This window comes from Opisthorchis viverrini, assembly GCF_000715545.1.
Source record: "Opisthorchis viverrini unplaced genomic scaffold opera_v5_18, whole genome shotgun sequence".
Taxonomy (NCBI): domain Eukaryota; kingdom Metazoa; phylum Platyhelminthes; class Trematoda; order Opisthorchiida; family Opisthorchiidae; genus Opisthorchis; species Opisthorchis viverrini.
The window spans coordinates 2,107,055-2,129,579 of record NW_008751674.1 but is presented as its reverse complement, the minus strand read 5'-3'; the positions used below and the strand labels follow the sequence as shown (position 1 = coordinate 2,129,579).

At 41.4% G+C, this 22,525-nt stretch overlaps 3 protein-coding genes across 3 annotated transcripts in view; 1 reads left to right on the top strand and 2 right to left on the bottom strand.

Annotated features, from left to right (window-relative positions):
• Positions 1 to 2,798, top strand: part of T265_01691 (hypothetical protein) — a gene marked incomplete at both ends in the record, with an annotated part of 26,978 nt that extends 24,180 nt beyond the window's left edge. Inside the window, one exon of the mRNA XM_009165757.1 lies at positions 2,590 to 2,798. Within this exon, the coding sequence (XP_009164021.1) occupies positions 2,590 to 2,798 (209 nt within the window). The remainder of the gene's footprint in view (positions 1 to 2,589) is intronic.
• Positions 351 to 2,234, bottom strand: T265_01690 (hypothetical protein; the record flags this gene model as incomplete). The annotated part of the gene is made up of 1 exon (XM_009165756.1): positions 351 to 2,234. One exon carries the CDS (start codon positions 2,232 to 2,234, stop codon positions 351 to 353), a length of 1,884 nt encoding a protein of 627 aa, XP_009164020.1.
• The window catches only part of T265_01689 (hypothetical protein), a gene marked incomplete at both ends in the record, with an annotated part of 37,503 nt that continues 17,607 nt past the window's right edge, over positions 2,630 to 22,525 (bottom strand). The window contains one exon of the mRNA XM_009165755.1: positions 2,630 to 2,660. Within this exon, the coding sequence (XP_009164019.1) occupies positions 2,630 to 2,660 (31 nt within the window). The remainder of the gene's footprint in view (positions 2,661 to 22,525) is intronic.

Below are 22,525 nucleotides of genomic sequence, written 5' to 3'. Positions count from 1 at the left end.
GTTCTAGTAGAGCATTAACAAACGTTATCCTCCATTTCGATCATCCATATTTACGTGAAGTCATCCAAGTTTTCCAAACAAAGAAAACCATGAAAAACTCACTGAAACAAACTGATCTTCAGATATTAGCTTTATTCGTACACTAAATACAGCCGGAGACGATGTTTTTTGTTTTCGCACTAATGTGATCACAAGACTGAATCAATGATCAGATGGGTTCTTATCATTCTGGTCGGATGTCAAAGGGTTCTTGAGAAACGGATGCAAAGAATATGTACAAACAATGATCGATCAAGAATCTTGTTTCTGAGGTAAAATCGTGGATGGCATCAAATGTTCAGATAGGACGCTTATTGTGGACTGCTGTCATCTTTTCTGGATCCTATTTCAACATTGGACAAGTTTTCCGTTTTACCCAGCTCAGCTCCCCCTTTATTTATGAGGTCCGTTTCCCTATCGTCACAATTCATTCCAGACACTGTCTCCCCGTTGGAATGCGATCTTTTGCACGTCGTCGCCTCGTCAGTACAATTCGCCCTTTTTCGCTTTTTACTTTTACTATTTTTCATGTAGACCATGTAGAAAAATTCAATGACCTCGATAAAAATAGCAAAGGTCATTCCAATATAGAGTGAACACAGTCCTCCAATTCGACTAACCAACGCATCCAGTGTGAGTACCAGTGTTTCCTTACGAACCACTGTGTCATTTCGTTTTCGTTTGATTAACAAGTACGTGTGTCGATCACTAAAACCGTATTTCCGCGTTATTCCTTTGTGTGTCACATCGGGGGCATTGAACGCCGTGGACAAGTTAGCGGTCTTCAGGTAGACAGTCAGACGGTCCACCGAAGCCTTGGTGAAATTGGGACTAGATGCCATAATTTCTTCCAGAGCATTCGCAGTTTCCTGACTCCAGTACAACTGCCACTGGGTAGCTCTCCAAGTTGTCACAGAAACTCTTTTGTCATATTCCAACGTTTGGCAGCGCCGTAAACATTTCCCCTCCGCTTCAAACTGCTTTCTCAATTTGGCAAACTGCTGAACAACGTGACGGACACATTCCTTCCGGTCAAACAATCCTTGGGCATCCAACTGATTGTTCCTCAGCAGCCGACCACAGTAGGGCAAAGTTGCATTTGGGATAACTATCCTTGGCAGGTAGGCATATACACATGAGCAACGTTCAATTACAATCTGTTGTATCAAACTATCCAGGCAGAGTTCGAATTCATAATCGTATTCCCCGTCTAAATCTCGATATTGATCTTTTGGATCTTGGATGCAGGGCTTTCGAGGTGTCTGCTGGTGCTCCTTGCGAATAACCTCAAAGTTTATCTCGTTCATTCGACCCGGTTCAATTTGAATTCCCAAGCGATCAAGATTGACCAGTTGGCCTGGTTCATGAATGGCTACACGCAAGCCATGTGCCTGTTCAAAGACGTCTTGTAAGAATGCTTGCCTGTATCGAATGTCGTAGTTCTCGGGTGGTCCAAGCCAGACGATCAAGCCTAGTTCTTGGACACGTCTGGAAAGATAGATATTGATGTCTACCGTGTAGCAATTGTAATGATGAGGATGCGAACGTTCTTTAATGTGGATCATTTCATCGTAGCATCCGGGGCCTCCTAGAAGCAATTCTTCACCGGAAAAACGAATTAAACACATATAAATGCTCTGATTCCTCTGATGACCAAGTCGCTTCTGATCAGGCCAGTCCAAGTTCTGGTAATACATTTTAATGGTGTCAAACACTATGGAATAGTGCGCAACCATTTGCAAAAGATGTTCACTGATATTCCCACTATTGTTGTCCACCAATTCTTCGGCCTTCTGTCGCAGAATACGGTTGAATTGCGTGGGTGAGATAACACTTCCTGAGCGCCACAATTCATAGGCTTTTTCGGAAAACGGCTGATGATTACAGAAAGTCACAGAAGGAAATTCTGTCGGTGCATCCATTCGTTCTTCTGTCTCGATATTCACTGAGTAGAGGAGATATTCTTTCACAATTCGCCTGACGGAAACAATCAGAAATACTGTGGTGCAAATTAGAAAACAAATCCATAGAAGTCGTATAAACATGCTTTGTGCTCGGACAATCCGGTTGCAGCCACGGATGGAAATTGATTCCAGAAAGAGCGAAATGTTTTCCGATATTTTCTGCAGCACTTTTCTGCGAGTTCGCCTTGGTTTAGTCCCATTGGTTTTCGGCTCTTCCACTCCGGGTGGCATGAGTAGAGTGACTAAGATGGCGACTGCTAGTGAGATTAGCTGCAACGGAAGGGGGGCATCAAGATGTCAGTTTTTTTTATCAAAAAACAAGAACGTGTTACAAAAGAACTGCTATGACAAACTACGTTTTTCAAGACTTTACTGACTAATAATCCTAAGATCTGTCAAAAGGTACGTGTTTCCGCCGAACTAGTGGAGTTCCAAATTGTTTAGACTAATACGCACTCGGTACAGATGGACGCTAGAAACATGAAATCTTGTGCAACACTAGTTTTTAATCGGCTGAATCAAAGACACTGCTAAATTCCATGAGTTAGACCAAAAACGACTTCGTTCTGACATCTAAGTACTTTAGAATTGCGTGGGGGAGAAAGGCTACTGCATCCACACTGGATCTACGCGTCATTAGAGGAGCTCAGTGAAGGCCTGAAATACAAAGTACTGGACACCGTGACACTCTACACAACACAGAAGCGACCAAACATGGATGGGATCGGATTGACAGGCACTGGGTACCAAAGCTACCGTCGAAAATCTCCATACGGGACTCTACGAAACGATTAAATAACCAAAAAGCAGAATGTATAGTTCTGAAGCATAACAGCTCAGCGTTGAAGGTGACACCCCATTCGGCTTGTTGCCCAGGTTTGGGTGCACTTTTTTTTAGCTGAGAATAAACGTTGCTTGAGTACGACTTGAGCTCTGTGGTGGCCTGTAAGCATCCACTCAACCGCGCACTGGCGATGTCTTCTCGACTTGGGACGAAACGTTTGCAAGCCAATTGCCAGGCTCGGCGAACAGATCAACTGCCATCTGATCCACCACCAGTAAACACACCGGAGCAACCTATATTTCGACAAATTGACATCCAAACAAGAAAAGATGTTGCGTTCTTTTATGGCGAAACAGTCAGTTGATTCCCGCAAGATATCCGGCAATCCAGGTATGCCCTACTTCTGGCTCCGAGCACGCGTGATAGTTCAGCGTTCACTTCTATTACCGGGGTGCAACAGCAGATTCGCCCTGATAGATTGAAGCATCTAACCTTAGTATCTCTGACTTAATCGGGGTATCACATGCTTCGATACTGGCCTTGTCCTCGGCTCTATAGATTTTTCTTTTGTCAGTTGATCGTCTTGACTTCATGTGAGGTAAAGCAGTAACTAAAATGCGCTTACACATTTTCGTCTTTGAAGACGACAAAAGTTGTGATCTCTATTATTTTAACAGATATCACGTCAGACGGTATATTGAGAATACGCGCTTGGGTTCGACGTTTCCGAACAAGGATTATTGCTTAACAGTTTAGCCCAGAGTAGAACGAAGGCGAGACTCTAATGATGTAATGGTCAAGTGGAATTGATGATAAGCTGAGTGCGAGTGGTGGAAAACCTTAAACAAGACTAACTGACCCTTAAATTGTGAAGTTTACCATGCTTTTAATCCCAAGTGCCCTTATGAAGGCTGTTTAAGTGTGCAACACAAAACAGGGAGGTAGACAAAATCTTTGTGACATGTCAAACTTTGTAGAAATTGTTGAAAATGTTCACGATTAGGACAGTATTTGGTGCTTTTTGAAGCACCCAAGGCTCAGAAGTGTCCAGGGGATCGATATACACTAGTTCGACCGGGACGTTCCGGAGAAATGCCTTACCATGCAAGTTCTGCCTTTAAAGTGTTTCTTTCTACAACCTAACTTTTTGGCTAAGCAAACGGACCGAGAACTAAGTAATATATCAATCTCCAGCTGCTTATGATAACAGTGAGCACTAGTCATCTTTGTTCTATCTGAATACATGGCTCAGAGACATGAATACTGGACTGATTTGTTAGGTCTCTCCTTTTGGAGACTAAAAGCAGCCCACCAAACCTTGTCTCTTTCCCCGCGAGTGTTGTTCCCATATTGTCTTTAGGAGGCACTTGTAACATTGAACTAAATGACCCGTTAGCTCTAGGCGGAACAACAAAAAAATAAAATCTGTTTGAAACCGATAAGCACCTTCTTTCTCAAGTTCAGTTCAAAGATGCTGTGAATGTATGTCGACTGGTTCCTTATGTTTGTAAGGCACTACTCATGAAGTTGCTGAAAATTCGTCGACAGCCCACGACCGGTTTCACCCCTCTTGGAGCTCATCAGGTAGGCGCAGTCCCCGAGCTTCCGTCAACCTTATGATTTACTTGAAACCGAGTTGCACGAAATTATTGAATATACACTCGAGAAACGCACATGCGCCTACCTGATGAGCCCCCGGGAGGGCGAAACCGGTCGTGGGCTATCGACGAATTTTCAGCCAGCTTATAAATAGTGCATTACTGATATACATGTATCTCGAACATCATAACGAATGAAACATGAGGCGGCCTGGTGCAGCACACTAAGTTGCCTGGAAACATTACAAAAGAGCGATTCAGCTGGGTTTCAGGGGAGTCTCTCGAAAAACCAAATGAGTTTGCAAATGAGTGTACAGTCGCTACTAACCTTATGTATTTTCCAGGCTGCTTGCGGAATGTACAACCAATCGTTACCAACGGCGACTATGACCCTCAGACGGCATTCCACAAAAACCGCTGCCTAAGAGTCTTTCACCCTGAAAGATGAAAGCTTCGCTCACTAAGGGATCAGGAATCATGCTGAATAAAGAGTATTACTGGTTTAAAGCCTGTAAAATTTATCAAAATGTCAAGGTTTTGAACGACAATTCAAGGTTTGAGTATGGATTATTCTGCGACATTCACGGGAACACTTTAGTCAGAAAGTCATTCGGACAATTATTTGTAGTTTAGCTAGACGAAATGTTCAAAAAATCTTTGAAAATGTTGTGGTTCTTTCGTGGCACAGTGGAGGGGCGCCATAGTTTTCTCGCGTGAGTATTTTTCGTTTTGGTGGGTTTGATTTTGAACTCAATCCCCTTTAATGTCATTCTTCCCAAATTTTTAATACTTTTATAACAGCGTCCAGTTCCGTCCCCCGTCAGCGCAAGGGTTTTTAATTAAAAAACGACCGGTTTTGTGATATGCTAACAAAGTTTCCAAGTGTGACATAAATGTTATGAACAGTCGTGTTCTGTCGGACGCCGATGATCACGTCCGTCCACGCATATATGTAAACACGTAAACATATTCAAGACCTTCCACCTCTTTGGAAATCAGTCGTGGAGAATTCCAAAATAACAGAGTGTGGTTGCTACGAGGGGAGTGATACTACTCATGCCCGCCATTCGGGGTTTATCCGTGAGAGAAAGAAGGCCTTCGCTGCGGAGTTATTTATTAGTAAATGTCAACTGACCGGTTACAGACCATTGGACAGGGGAGCAAAACTCCCATTTGCATCTTATTTACAAAAACTGGACATCCATCTTCTCCTGAACGCGCCTTCTTGAACTTTCCAGGATATTCATTGACCCCAATCATTCATAGCTCAAATCCAAGCAAATGTTACAGAGCGACTCGAATTCCGCAAGAGGCGGACGGCGAAATTCCACGAACAACACATACTACTCGAGGACCTCCCCATCAGTAGTATCACCGTTACACCCGTATGTCTCGGTAGCTGCCTCGACCGCAGCAACTACTGTCATCAAAACCGTGAACTCTATAAATTCGGCTGAGGCTTGTGACAGGAAATACACACGCAGCCTGTTTGGCTACTTTCAGTTAAGGAGCTTTTCTCGCTACTTTATGTCCATGACTACTAAAAAATAGCACCCGGACTGGAATATTTATGTGGTAATTAATGACAAGCGGTCGTAGCATATGGTCACTTCGGCCACGGCAAGCGCTTTGATCCGAACTGGTGTATTTTGGTGAGGTTTTTCCGCATCCCTTACAACTTGCGCTTGAGGTCTACGCATACCCGGAACAGTTGCTTATATTGTGTGTCTCTCTTCGGCTTTGTTTCAGTACATACTTTAAAGAGATTCTGATAAAAAGAACCGACAAGGGTTTTGTTCTGCGGATTTACGCATCGATCGAAGCGTCTCGACCCGGTTGAACCTGGGAAGAACCGGAGTTTTTCGCGCAGTTTGAAACCAATCAAATAAGAATATGTTCAAAAGGTTTCCCAGGAATAATGTAAGTGACTTGTGGGATAACGTGGCCTTACAAATGCTGAAAAGATTAGCTAAATGGACGCTATTTTAAAACCAACCTAAATTTATTCAGTCTAGAAGTATTTTTCTACTTTCGCGATTAACCGTCGTTGGCACTTTGTTTGTAGTAGCCTAAATAGTTGGGAGAAAGACGCTTACCCTTGGAAAGAAGGAACGTGTGTCATCGATTTATTGAATTATATTTTGTTCGGTGCAAATGTTGCGCCTTTAAGAGCATGTTGTCAGTCGTCGGTGAAAAACAAACACGGCTTATGTTTATGTGTGTGTGCGCTGTCACAAGAAATATACTGTCACGTAACAACGTGAAGCATGCACGCATGTGGATAAGTCAGGTAATTAGAAGTTCGACTGCGTTGAAGGCGATCCGTTGGGGAAACGCTTTGCTTTCGAAATCGCGTTGAACCCGGAAGAATCAGAGGATACCATCTAGAACAACTTTCCAGCTCATGTGGTTTTGAAGCAGAGACGATTTCGAATATATCCACTAGCAAAACTTGTTGGTATTAATGAGACACACTCATTTGTGACTTTCTTTTATCGTGTTTTGCTAAAGTACGAATGCGACCTTCAAATGAGTGTGTCATCCGCTTGGTCTTCAAGTACAAAATAAAGTTGATAAAAACTCGTGGACCATACTTGTCCAGCTTAGCTCAAGAAAGGCTAATCCAATAGTGGGGTGACAAAGCCTTTTCAGCGGCTTTATGAATAGTGTATCACGTCAGGAAAATAGTCGAGATGTGAGTACCGCCAGAGATTCCCTTATCAAAATTTACTGTAGAAAATTTAGTGAACTAGGAGAAGAAGGGTGTTTAAGCCTACTTTAAGCACCTTACTTGGACGTCAGAATAAAAACTGATAAAAGTTCGAGAACATTATATCAATGATGTATATCTGAGAGAAAACACGCATGAACAATTCTGTATAATCCCGGAAAACCAAAGTGGCCCCTCCGTCAAGCGTTCCACATAACATTCTATCAAACATCACCAATTCGTGATCCCAAAAAGGGAGGTCCTCATAGATGTTCACTCCCGTGTTTCCAATTAGAAAAAAATCTAGCGTGTTTACCATTGACATCGAACAAGTTTAGTGAAACAAAAATGCTGAGAACTGATGTATCGGTGGATACTACTGATGGGGCGTGCGAGTAATATGTTTTGTCGTAAATTCGTTTCGCGTCTCTTGAATAGTGAGATCTCTTGCGGAATTTGTGGAATCGCTTTGTAACATTGGCTTGCATTTGAGTAACAGTCTATGAATATCCAGGAAAGTTCAGGAGGACGCTTTCAAGGAGAATTTTGATATTCAGTTTCTGTAAACAAGTTGCATATGAGACTTTTGCTTCCCTGTCCAATAGTCTGTAACCGTTCAGTTGGCATTTTCTAATAGACAACTCCGCAGTGAAGGCCTTCTTCCCCTACACTGGTAGGTAAATATGGGAAGTTGCCCGCGGAACTCTGCAATACGACATCTTGAAGACAGACAATTCAAATTTGACTGGCGCTTTCAAAGAGCATACCAGTCCTCTGGAAGAAGATGAGTTTTCAGCCATCACAACACTGCTGGCGTACACTTTCATCAAACGGCCTGGGTCGTTGTAGTCAAAGTCTGCTATCGTATTTTAATGTATCCGCTCCACTGCTTCCGTAACTGAGACCTATAAAGTATAGCGTAAGAGACGAANCGGTTTGCAACTCACCTACCTCTGATAACACAGTCTGTATACGTCTTTCAACAACATTTGTATCTGTTTTAATCGACTGCAGTCAAATGTGTAGTTTTGAAGGTGCATTCGTCAAAGCAATGTCGTTGAGAAAAACGTTTTGGTACACTTTATTCATTGTCGACAGAGTTGTAAATCGTGTATCATTCTCCCATGTTGGAGATAATCGTTCATTGTATATTCGGAAGGCTATTCGTGAGAGCAGGCTTCGCACCAGTCGATCTTTACTGAGTCATCTCCTATTCAGACTCAATCAGCCAACAAGATATGATGACCTTGGAGGTGCCTTCTGGGAACTATTTGGCAAAACCGCAATTCCATGCTAATAAAATCAATAAACTTTGAAAGCAATTAAACCCTAGCAAAATCCAAAAATCCAATTAGTTGGCTCCCAGCATGGCCGTTAACGTTTGTGCAGTGCAAATTAGTTTGTGGAACGGTGGAAACATGTTTTTATTCGCAGTGTAAACGACAAAGTTTGGATTGGTCAGTGGGAACTCCCGCAGTTAGAGCTACTTTCAGGGTGATTTAACAAAACTTTGTGCACAGTGTTACTGCCAAGAATCATTACCAGCTGTAGTTTTCAATCAAGTTAGAACTTGAAACTGTTTGACTCCAAGTGTGGGTTGTCTTTTTCTTAGCGGATTTACGAAGATACATTGAGCTACATGGAAGCAAATCGTAGTTGATAAACTGAAGGGTGAAACTACTGAAAGTGTGTCCAGGGTTTGTATTGTTACAACCTCATATTTTTCAGTCTGTGGCAGCTAATCCTATTCCATTCAGATTCTTGAACCCATAGCTTCGCATTCTACAACACGAGACTTCTGAGTCAGCTGAGCAGACGATTACCACTTTATCCAGTGACATTCTGTCTTCGTGGGCACTTTATGCGCTTTTTTTCTATCCCCGTTTTCAGCGCATGCTAAATATCTGACATTTGAGTACACGGAGTCGCTTTAGAAAGATCCTCATTTATTGGCCATTCAGTTTTGTTCGGATACGTCTGCAGATCTCATCATTGAAGCGAACGGTTTTTGGTTCTAAGTGCATTTTCGGAACTCTTTACTTACCTGATGACAAGCCGAATTACTTCCTTGAGGAATGATTGTACATCTTTTGGCTTCGGAGCACTGCGTACCCCAAAGTAAACGGTTTTTTCTGAAACTCGAGTCGATAACAACTATGTCACGGTGGTCAATTCAGAGCAGGGATAAACTTTACTTCCAGTCAATCACTCAAGATTTAATCATTATTTGTCGGTCACAAAAAAAACAGTCCGAAACAGATACGGTAAAAGTGGTGAGTTGTGCAGCATTCCTGTTTCACGTTCTACTAACAACAAAAGATAACACAACAGTGTGCTAGCAACATCATATATTTCTGAGGAAGGTTTTCGCCTTCTACTATTGCGGTGTCTCATTAAATAATTCCAGTTTGCAAGGACGCAACAGGAGCCAGCCGACAGGATGTTTGTGGTCCTCATTGTGGGGCCCCACTGGATTAGGCTGACGCCATTGTGTGATCAATTTCGCTCCAATTAGCAAATTCGTAGCAATTTATTCTATCTAGGGAGCATTGGTTCTTGGAATCATTGATGAAGGCGAAAGTAAAACAGGTTTGGTTGACGTTTGTTCGCTGGAACCTACTCAGACTGATGATGTTGCAAACAGCAGATTTGGACTGCCTTTTGAAGAACTGAACACAAAAAGTGTAACGGAAGCAGAATTATTGTCTGTGGAGGAAAATGTTGGTAGCTCAGGCTTTTTTGGCTTTTTTTGCTGAGCTGAGCAATTTAATTGCAAACGTTTCATCACCAATCGAGGTGGCATCATCAGTGCGTTGTCAGAGAGAGTAGTGGTGCATGATGATGGATTGGCGGTTGTGCGTTGGGTAGTGAACCGCCCGTACGTACGTCTGTGTTTCCCTCTTCAAAACTATTTTATTGACTGAGGTTTATCTCAGTGACAAATGAGCTTGGCGACAAGCGATCAATCTATCTTATTTATCCATAGCACGTCGGTGGATGCCAGTTGGTCGGTTTGTAAGTGCGGATTGGTAATTCGATGTTGATAAATGTTATTCACAGGCACAACTAATAAAAAATATTCAAAATATTTAAATATTTAAATACTTTCTAAATTTGAATATATTTAAGATATATATAAATTTATATGCAAACTGAAACATGAATTTAAAATGCTTAAACATCTAAAATGCTCAAACGTTTAAAAATATTTACAAAGTGATGGACGCCTCAAGCGTGTTTTTTGTTTACAAGGACATACTCCACTACAGCCTGATACTAATTCACTACCGCGCAAGACCTGTGTACCCATTCGTTGTTATGAAAGCAGAGGCAAGTTAATAGCAATCATGATAAGACATCAGAAAGCCAAGAGAGAATTTACCCTACACCCACACAGTTGTTTCAATCTTGAAGTTTGGTCCACATGGAATGACGAAAAAACAGCCTCGTCTGCAAGAGACCTGATTTTTCTAGAAAAAAATTGGGAAAGTAGTGATTCAATTGAAGACAGCAGGTCTATTAATGCTAGCCGACTTTGGATTTTGAAAACTAAGGAAAACATTTATGTCCGCAAACATATTTTTGACATTCCATACCATACCATCCAACCCAAACGTTGCTGCACTGGTTTATTCGTTCTTCAATTAGAGGCCTGTTATGAACAACTTCGAGTATGCCGTCCCTATATTCGTGGATAATTATCTAGCTTGCAGAAAGTAGTTCGGACGTTTACCATAAATATTTGTCTGTGTACTTTTGTACCTGAGGATCAGGCGAGTGGTTTCAATCAAAAAATTCTCCAAATATCCCAACGATATTTTTTGAAGCTTATCTGCTTATGTCACTGGATTGAAACTTAGAGGACCGCTTAACAATGACAACCGCGTCTTCTAAATAGGATGATACCACATTACGGTATCCATGCTTCGACCGGTGTCTCGGTTTTTATCCTGCAGGAGTACATGCTTTCCATCGATACGAACGCACATTCGTTGCTGTTGTGAGTGCAAACCAGTGCCAGTTTTCGACCCATCGGACGCATGGTTCTGCATTTTGCATTGCTTAGGTTAGTCGCCTTGTATGCTCTCCTAAACCATGGCCGTCACCTAAGTACCATTCATCTGCTTAAAAGTAGTGCAGCTCAGCCGGTGGGATTGTACTGTCATGTCTTGCTTTCTAGTTCCGCTGGTTCTCTAATCTGGTGCAAGTGACCTTTGCGTATCATGCGTGAAAAAGAAGCATCACAGCCTTATAACAATGGTGTGTTTCAAACGGTAGAACTTAGTTTGTGGACCATGAGTACCGGCAGGGCCATTTGAACTCATGCTGTCAAAGTCCCATTTTCCCCGGTTGAATTTATAACTTATACAGTTGAACGAAATGTCATGTAAGAAGTGAACAGAAAAGTTTTAGGATTTCTTGATGCACAGGAGAAATTTGTGTGTGTCTTTTTTCCAAACTGCGATAGGTTTTAGCTGAACCCTCACAAGTAAAATTTTCATGAATTTATTATCTCCTGATAAAGCTATCAAGGAACCACAACGCCATAGGCAATATCAGTTTTCTACAACCCGTTCGAGTGAGATCAAGCTTGATTGATCATCTGAAGGAGAAGTTCCAAATGAACCTGACTGACTGAAGATAGTTAGATGTCTCTCCTAACACTCCTACGATCTCGATGAGGAACCTGGTAATTGTCAAGTATTTCAGACCTATATTTCAGAATCCTAATCAAAAAGTATCCTGTTCCAAAAAGTATTCCACCAATACATCAAGCCGCGCTTTAGAGATACCTGACGGATTTAACAGCATCTGTACTTCAGGAGGGTTACGGAAAGTTTAAATTTAGCACTTGGATGCACTCCGGTAGCCACATGTATTAAAAAACATGATATAACCACGACAATGAATTATTTCAAGTCACATTAGCTGGAAACGAAAGTATGGGTGGTGACTCTTGAAGCTGCTCGAAAATGGACAAAACTGTTAATCAGAAGGCAAGTGATTGCCCCTGCTGCATCTGTCCAATGACTCCTAATGAGCACAAAACAAAAATTGGATTGCTCTTCTGAAGGGAGCATTTCCCGATTTATAGTGACTTTTCCCTTTGACGGAAACAGAATTGAGAAAGCCCAGAATGCCCTAAAGGTGACTAATTCCGTCGCTTGAAATATTTATGTTCAAGTAGAACATAAGGTTTGAGGAAACTCGGGGACTGCGCCTACCTGATGAGCCCCAAGAAGGGTAAAACCGGTCGTGGGCTGTCGAGGAGGTTTCAGCAACCTTTTGAAATGAAAATGATCCGTTCTTCGTTTGCTTCTAGTTATACATTGTCGCACAACTCTTCTGTCTAATTCAGATGGGCCACCCTTTATTTGACCCACGAAGTAAAAATACTCCGCATTGAGACAGATTTTCCGCCATGATATCCATCGGAATATTACTACAACCAAAGGCAAACGTTATATTTAGGGAAGTTTTTTACATTGAATACTTCCACCCTGTCTGGGCCATTTCATGAACCAATCTATTTAGCTGAGCAATGAATGGTTTCTTTAGCCCACAATACCGCAGTCAATTTATGGACTTCAGTAGCCTGACATTTTCTCTGTTGCCCCATGTGATTCTTGATCCTCTGTAGCAGTTCACTTTCACGCGCCTGGACGTCTGAATTCATCACACACTGGCTTGAACAGTCTTCCTCCTGTTCTGGTGCAATTAACGGTGTTAATCAATACCAAACCGTCAGGCTCGGAACTTGAGTTTTGTTCTCCTCGACCGTACATATCCATACCCCTCTCGGAATTCAAACTTCGTACCTGATGCTTGATACGGGTTACCATCAATAATGAACCGCAGCGCGACGCATACTTCAGGTCCACAAAGACTGAAAAGACAAGGATTCTAACCTCCTAAAGTTTTGCGAGATGCACCGTGATGTTAATTCTCAGTGAGAACAAAAACAGCTGAACGGTTTGTTTTCTTGGCAGTTTTTTGCTTAGAGCGGCATCATTTTTAAGGCAAAAGCTTCATCAAAAGTTTTTGAATAACTTCAAAGTACCGTGCAGAAGCGGGAATAATTTACACGACGAGAGTAACCTCTAATTGGGGAGCCGTCACTCAAGAAACCAGACAATACAGCTTTATTTCTTGACTAACTGGAAATATTCCAATCCAGGCTTCTTGTTTAGATTAACTGATCTAAACATCACTTGTCGCCTTCTGCTTCAAACTTCCGATTTTGGCGCTTTTTCTAGAAGACAGGACATTGGCCCCGATGCTATTCGAAACTTTGATGAAAACTCCTCACCGGTTTCTCCAAAATTGAACTGTTCCCCGACTCCATGAATACCGGAATGTTAGCCCTTCCATTCAGAATACCTTCCCAAACGATGTGTGATCTCTTCTAGATTTCTTTTAGATTTTTAAGCTGCAACGCAAAGTTCAGCTCAATCACCTGTCACTCACGCCAGATACATTCTCAAATTACCTTGGTGTATTCTACTGGGAGTAATAATACGCCCAGCAAATGAAACTTTCATCTAAGAAGCTGTTCCAATCTTAAAAATATCGAAAGTTCCAAACCCTATAATGCCACCCCTATCACGATGTGTCATATTGCTTACAATCATCTCCTGACTTAAGGCGACATGTTGATGTTTTCCAGTAGGCACAGAACTTAAATAGGGGTCACCTTAAAACGCCTAAATTAGCTACTCTGTTTACCAGCGCGTGCACATTGATTGTTTGGCCCTTGGAACAAAAGCGCTCCCAACATTGCCGTGGGAAATTTAACATACATTGTTTGTTTAATGGTAGCCTTTCACCCGAGTGTTTTGCGTGAGACAGCTTTTGTTCTTGAGCACATTCAGTTGGAGGGGAACAACGCAAACGAGAGGTTCAGTTTGGTCCCAAGTCACTCCCGAGCACGTTTGGCATAGCCTAGTCTACTGTGCGTAACTCAGTTGTAACTTTTAACTGCATTTGAATAGTTGAGGTCCAGAAGTAAAAAGATTGCCGGCCGGCCGGCAGGCTGTAAACCACAACGAAGCCACCTGCCTTGTCCAAGAAGTGTACTTTTGTGAACTGGCCCTCATGAAGTAATCGATTGGTTACCGTCGGTCTCTACACTGGTTACACATCTGTTATACTACATATCGGGTCAAAAATTGCAAATTCCCTAAAAACACAAGCAGGATTTAGTTTAACTAGTCAAGAAGAGCGGAAGTCTGAACAATGTTCGCACAAATACTCGGCAAAGTAAATGACCATATTTTGATACGAAATATATTGATCGGACGCCTTTTTAAGATAGAGCGTCAAACGTATAACACAACTTAGCAGCAGGGCATAAAGCCTTGGGTTAAAATAACAACTTAATACGTTTCACTGTCAGAAATTTCAAACCACAAGTTTACCGATGCGACACATTGTCGGAAGTCATTTGGCAAAATAGTTCTATGAAACAGCCAACCATCCACATATTCTAGTGTACAACAACAAGAATAGATTATGAATGTTTTTTGAATGCAAAATGCATACATTTTACCCCATTTTGAAATAATAAAACAATTAGATCAGGAATTATTACCATCATTATTGGGAATCAAGCATGTCACGCATCCAACGTGCGTCAGAATTAACGAATTACTTCCCCGGTGTGTCTGGCTTTTCCTGGGCGATCCAAATTAATTACAAAGAACCCGGGAACTGCGCCTATCTGATGAGCCCCATGAAGTACGAAACCGATCGTGGGCTGTCGACGGATTTTCAGCAAACTTATGAGTAGTGCATTACAAAGACATGCATGTATCGCGATATCTCGAATATTGTAGCGACTGGAACATGAGCCGGCCTATTGCAGCACATTCAGTTACCTAAAAACACCACAGACGAGAGCTTCAGCTGGGTTTCAGGTGAGTCTCTCGAAGAACCAGATTAGTTTGCAAAGATTAGTTGGCAAACGAGTGTATATTCGCTAATAACAAAGAAATTTCCAAGGAAAATATCAAAATTAAAAACGAAAAACCAATCCAAATATGGTTAGTTTTAAATGCAGCCCAGCCTAGATATCCATTGTGCATTCAGTCTACATTTTGCACAAGTTCCAAACTTTTTCTGGATTACGAATGCTGCTTTCGGATAGATAATTAATTTTGACTACATTTCACTTTGATTACAGTCAGACTACGGATAAGCTGATGTTATGTTAACAGAAATAAATTGTTAGATTTATGGGGAGAAAAGGTTCCCTGTTAATAAATGAGGAAAATTCCCAGTCAACGAGATTGCTACTAGTGAAATTAACGGTTGAAATTAATGGCCCAAAGATGATTGATGTTGGAGAGCTGGAACATTAGAGCCAGCCCAAATAAACAAACTAGTTGTAATCAAAATATGTCAGCTTAACACCACCACGGCTCATGAACAAGTAACTTTTAGATCTAATACAGGCAAAAGGAAATAGGCCTTCACTGCGGAGTCATTTATTATAAAATGCCAACTGAACAGTTACAGAAATGGAAGCAAAACTCTCATATGCATCTTGTTTACAAAAACTGAATACCCATCCTCTCTTTGAACGCGTCTTCCTGAACTTTTCTGGATATCCGTTGATTGTCACTCAAACGCAAGCAAATGCTACAAAGCGACTCCACAAATTCCGAAATAGATCTAACTTTTCAAGCGACGCAAAGCGGATCTACGAGCATACATACTACTCGCATGCCCCCCATCAGTAGTATCACTGTTACACTGGTATTCTCTTCTTCGTGAAAGGGTTCGGGTCAATCTAGTATAGACACTAAAGCCAATTTATAGGACCCAGAGGAAATGCACTAATGCATTTCACCTAACAAGATCCGCAAACTTTCTTAATTTTTCCCTCGTATAACTGCAGATAACGCACCCATTTTGAGTGCTACTCAAATCATACTCAAATGATACGACAAAGCAACATACGGTTACGTTGACAAGCTCCGCACTCAAGTAATTTGGGCTAATTCCACCAAGAAACTTATGTTATGTTCTAACTTATGAAGCGAACGAAGAAACACAAAGTTGCGAAAGCTGCAGTTGAGCCTCTGGCCGGACCAAGTGAGGCTATGGTGTAACGCACTTCAAAATAGCATAATAATATGGTCCCATTCCGTGCTAAAGAGCACATTTTCTAGGTCTTAATTTTTACAATCAACTGACGAACTTTGAATGGAAACTGGGGGAGGGTTTATTTGGGAACAGAGGAGAATCAGAAGTCCAGTTAATCCATTTCGGAAAAGCACATACTGTCCGACTTTCTGTATTGTATTTATTACTAATTGTGTGCTGAAACAAGTTCTTGAAATCTACAGGCATTGTTGTTCAAAAGAAATTGAACAGAATCAGCTCGGAGCTCCGATTGACCGTAGTCCGCAAAAGCGCTGATTTACTCGGTCAAGGATCACTGACCTTGGCTAAAAAATAAACGTGCTATTCCTCGAAAATTTGTTGGAAGGGAATTCCACAACACTGCGAGTTGTTTTTTTAGAAAACCTAAACTGACTTCAAATCGATGGCGGTGTCAGGCTTGGTACATTGAGCGGACAGGGTTTAAGCCACCGATCGGTTGGTGTCTCTTGGTACCACCAGCGGCATTAGGCATTCCTCGATTTCGGCGCGAGACTAACCAAGTATTCATCTCACACGGGTAAGATGTGACCTTGAATATCAGAAAATTCAATAGTTGGACAGCAGAAAGTTTGGCGTAATGTCGCTGGTTCAAGTCCGTGCATTAATGCAAATTGAACGGGAGCAATTCAAATCAACTGCCACCAATTGAAAACGGAAAGACAGATTGCCCCGGAAATAAGAGAGTGATGCCTTGTATAATCGTTTGTATTTACAGCTATTTAGTTGCTCCAGGTTAACTGGGCCCCGAAAGTGCGTCAGAATAGTAGATCGCAATGTTGGTAGCTCGAATGCAACCGTAGACCGTTATTCAGCTGGTGCTTTCTCCGTTTTTTAAGCCCGGCACTAAGCTTGCAAGTCAGTTTGAGAAAACTTCCCATCTGCTTACATAATTTTAGTGATTCCCGATGCGAATGACACAACTTCACAGTGCTTTACGGTTTTTTGTGATACACCCCCTTCACTTACAGGGCAAAATACCTTTGAATAACTCTGGAATCTTCTACAATTTATAAAAACTAAAATACATGAAAAATGGAATGAAAAACGTGTTCGAATGTCACTGAGGACTTGGCAAAACTAATCCGAGGTACTAGTGTGGCAAAAAAATTGCCTTGGTACAAATGTTGAACCGCATAAAACTAGGCAAAGACAATCTAACTAAAGCAGTTATATTAATCAGTGTCTACAAAATTTTGGATTGTCTTACAAAACTGATTCACGTCCCAACTTCACGCATCACCAGTGTCAGTCACGGAGTTTTAATGAACATTCTACAAGGCAAATCGGTGTGAACGCAGGGTCCCGATTGATTTGAAGTAGAATTAGTTGAATAGAATCCGACTTGGATGATTCCAGATTGATTCTCTTCTGGCTATATTCGTTATTTTTACCGGCCTGAAATAGTCTGGCGCCAAAATTAATTTAAATTCAATGGAAGGAAGTATATTAAAAATATAATTAGACAAACCTCCATCTTTCCTAGAAAGTACATGTCACCCCTTCTTGGTAAGCACCAAATAACGTTCAGTCTTCCGGCATATTTCCCTTCATGAGCGAAAACGCCTCACAGTCAGTGTCCAGACGCGAAAGTTGTGGAAAAATAGTGAGTGTGCCGGCTAACTCTGTTGAGTACATTGGACTTTCACCTGCGTCGCTGTGCACACGTGGTACATAGTTTGTTCCCCACATTATGCAACTCGGCGGCTTTGACCTAAACTTCCTTTGTTTCTGGATCAACGAGGTAACAAGACGACATCAGTAAAGTGACCACGTAGTTGAAAATACTTTACAAATTCCATGTTCCTCCGAGTGGTCAACAGACCAGATAGGTTTCGGCCTATTGCAACACGCACTGAGAGCAAACGTCACTATTTTATCGGTGTTACAAGGTGTTAGCATTATTGGGGCCGCTCTTTGTGCCCACAGGCAACTCGCCAGCAGTTACCAAACATGGGGGCTAAAATGGCGATTTATTCAAATCACACGCTGATTAGAGTTTAAGTCCGTCGTTGTTAACTGCCTTATGTCGCACAGCTCTTACTTAACCACTCCTAATATGCCATGAATTTATCATGGTTTCGTACTTTAGCCTACTCATATCCACAGTTGAGAATCCAAAAAGTGGAACAGCGGAAATATCTTGTTGAACGAACACACTACTTATAAGGTCGCTGAAATCGCTGCGGCAATCCACCACCGGTGTTGCCTTTTTTGCGCTCCCCAGTAATGCGCTTAATAGATGGGATTTACGAAGGATGATGAGAATATGGGACTAGAGAATAGAAGAAATTGGGCGGTAAAAACTCTACGCTAATAAGGTAAGTAGTAGCATTCTCAGCGTGCTAAGTATTTTGTTAGATTGGCAATTAAAGCTTCGTCTTTTTTTTAACTGAATCTTGGATTTATAACTAATCACCTTCAGTTTTTGCCGTCAAATTTTTAGTTGTTTGTCTCAGCGAAAGTTCCATTGATTAAAGTTAAATCTGTGGTGTATTCACTAGAGGTTTCGGTGAATATTTTGAGGACTAAAAAACGTATATTGTTCTTTCCAAGATCATGTCAGATACCCATTATTAAATTTCAGTAATAACTGTCTAGCTTCCCAATTACAAAGCTCAATAATGTCAAATTCTCCATGATTGATTCGAAAAGAGTTTTAAAGTTGCCTGGATAACCAATAGGAAATTATCAACTTTTTGCGTAGATTTTTTCTGTGTAGATCTCTCGACAGATGACTAGGGAAAAACTTTTAGAGCGAAAATTCAGCTTTCTATTTTCTTGATAAAGCAGGTTTGGTTGATTGTGTGTAGAATTTATTTTATTTCAGTGGTGTATTCGTTAATACTTATTTCGTACGTTTCGAACGATCCGATCAAATTTGTGAAGTAATTTTTCAAGACTTACTTCGAAAAACCATGTTTAAAAGTGGTCTAATTTAGTTGTGCTCAAATTCCTAATCAAGGTCACGGTGATGATGCATCTGGCTGAATAGTAGTGAAGAAGATCATAGGGACATTCAATTTCTTCGCCCTGGAAGAACCCCCCAAAGGATGTATACCAAAAAATTTCGAAGGATTTTCAACGTGATTGCAGACAGTTTTGCGTAGGGACGAATTTTTCGAGCCTGCTGTGATTGCTAGCTTATGTTGCAAACATACTGGAGCCTTACCCTGATTCTGTATTCAGCGGTTTCACGTTTCACAATAAAAGTAAGCAACGATAGTCACTGGATCACTTACTGACTGGTACAAGTAATCCCCTGGCAACTGTAGGAAGCGAAAATAAATAAAATTTCGCGTATTTTATGTGCCCGTCCGCTCAGCGTGAATTCTGATTCGTTGTTCCAATAGTTGATGCCGACCAGAGGGCATCCAGTTCTCATTGGTTAACTCACTTTGGGAAAAAACGCTGTGTCCGAGCTACAGAATTTAAATCTCTACCATTAGCAATTGAGACCATTCAATTCTCCTTACTGTAACTGGCTCCATGAAAATTAGATCCAACTTGGATAGTTTTTTAATTAACTGGAATTTCTGTGTTTGTTTGCCCAAATCTTCAGTTGGGCAACTGTCAGACTGATTTCAGAGCAGAGCGTCGTCTAACTTCGGTGGCGTGAAATTGAAAATCATGCACAAAACATTAAAATATTTCTCAACCTCCGACATTTTTCCAGCTTACGGTTATCTTGATAGGGCATTTCATTAAAAAAACGCAGTCGAACAATATTTTTTGAGGAAGAAAACGTTTGTCGAATTTTCGGTGTGTTGAATGTACACCTAAACATGTCGTGGCAAAACATGATTTGTTTTAGTTTGTATCTTCTTCGTTGTTTAATTTATTAAAAATTCGACATTTATCTCAAGGTCATTTGAAGGGTCCCCTACTGTCATATCCAAAACTACTATGGTAAGCCTACATCAAATGGGGATGAACTGTACGCAATTTTCTACCTTATTAGAACTCGTTAGCTGTGCATATCCTAAGTTCTGCAAGGGCTTGAACTCTGGTCATCCGGCAAGCAAGACAGGCGTTTTATCATCGTTCCACCAGCGCACGTGGGTGGCATCTAAACAGACGCATGTGTTCACGCTTTAGATACTTAATCGGCTCACCGAAGATGAAAAAATAGATTTTTGGAGCATCTGTAAACCAAGGCTGTCGGGGGGTTTTAAGCGACTTTATGAGTAGTAGATTACAACTACACCTGTAAACCTATTTGTAGTCACTGAACTGATGGAAATTATCTAGTCATATATTTCACAAACTGGAGTCATGCGACATTAATGGCGATGCATACTTTTGAAAAATTTCCTGCTATACAGCCAGGATGCAAAGATTCACCAGGGATGAAATCAGTGGCTAACTATCGGTAGTTCATTCTTTGCCCTTTAGTTATACACAGTAATCAGTATTTGCCAACAGGAAAGACATTCTACACAGCGCTCATCCAACATTCGGGTTTGATTTGAAGAGAAAGGCGAAGGCACAAAGCAAAGAAGTAAATTTCCTTTCAGTGTTCGTGTCAGCGACCAGAAAGGTTGAACCCCATCAGCAAGTACCAACTAAAACATGAGTTGTTTTATTTCTCAAGTGAATTTTATTTATGCTGAAAACCTTATAAGCGCTGCAGAGCTTTTTTATCATTTTGGGGAACAATCGGCATTGTGATTCACATCACACCTCTGGGACGATTCGAATCCACGACATTTCAGCAGCTTCGTGAGATGGGCATTGCTGGAAATTCCGGACAAGGGTGAAACAGTCCTACAGCGCTCCTCTGTTTTTTAATGCGAGTTGGCGCATAAATTTCGGTTTATTCTCTGAACTCAGAGCTGGAATTGAAAACACTTGGTCACTACTCAAGATGGAGTCACCGACGCATGGTGAATCGGTGTTACGTTTCTGTTCAACGTCATAGCACCAACGACTTTCGCGCTAAAATGAAAGCCAGGATGAAACCTTAAGCCTTCATCTTGGCAGAAATCAAAACCTATACATGTTTGTTTTCAAACTCGTATTGTCTGCAATCAATCATCATGATTGCAATGCACTGGACTGAGGTACTACATACTAGGAAATGCTGGATAGTCTAAACATCATGATGCAACTTCGTACAAAATTGATATATTTAAAGAATAACATTCTAGCTCTTTGATCAGAAACCAGTGATGGAGTTGATCGCGGTCTAATTCGAAACTAGCCTCCCTGGTAAGGCTATCTGATGAAACGGACAAAGCTTGCATCAAAAAGCTGTCAGCTGAAGAATGGACATCCAAAGAAACGGCTTTTCCATACAGGAAACTACTCACAAGTTTGCTAAAATCTCTTCGACAGCCCACGACCGGTTTCGCCATTCTCAATGGTGTCGTGGGCTGTCGAAGAGTTTTCAGCAACCTTGTGAGTAGTTTTCTGTATGGAAAAGCCGTTTCTTTGGATGTCCATTCTTCAGCTGACAGCTTTTTGATGCAAGCTCTGTCCGTTTCATCAGATAGCCTTACCAGGGAGGCTAGTTTCGAATTAGACCGCGATCAACTCCATCACTGGTTTCTGATCAAAGAGGTGGATTGTTATTCTTGCATAAGTTCTAAAACCTATTTCTCCATATTACGCTCATTTGAGGACCCAATGGCTGTGTAAGCCCATTCAGAAACAGCTGGGTGGCGGAGCTTATGGTTGGTAAAAAGCAAGTGTATCAGAGGACCAATTTTCTCGGTATAGGACTTGAAAAACCTAGGAACACCAGCCCATTAGTTGGACGGGATATGTTCTAATTTTTCTGATCACCATCAACCTACCTATTCCTCAACTTGCGTGAATGGTTCCAGGCTTTGGTTTCTTCGCACAACTGAATTTGATGGTTCCTGGAGCCTTCTGGTAGCATTCATGTTTTTCCCACCAATGTAAGTGAATTATTCACATAAAACTAGCCTTGGTGACTTCTTCCTTTAACCTGTTTGTTTCATCACATGATTCTTGATCCTGGTCCATCGTCTTTTTCAACGTGTGGGTTACCGCTGAATTAAGCGAACACGTGCAAAAATCAACTGTCGTATCTGCTCACATCTGCACCTTTGGTTGGCCGACACTTTCCCTAAAACGATTTCATTGCTCGAGTTCACAGGCACCGGAATATACAAAATGAGATCCTGGTTCCGATTGGATTCAGATCAGTGAACGACAAAGAAGCGATCTGTAAGTTTCTCGAATTTCCTCCCATATCCCAAAAGGCAGATTTTGCTTTGTCAGTGGACTGAAAGCCAAC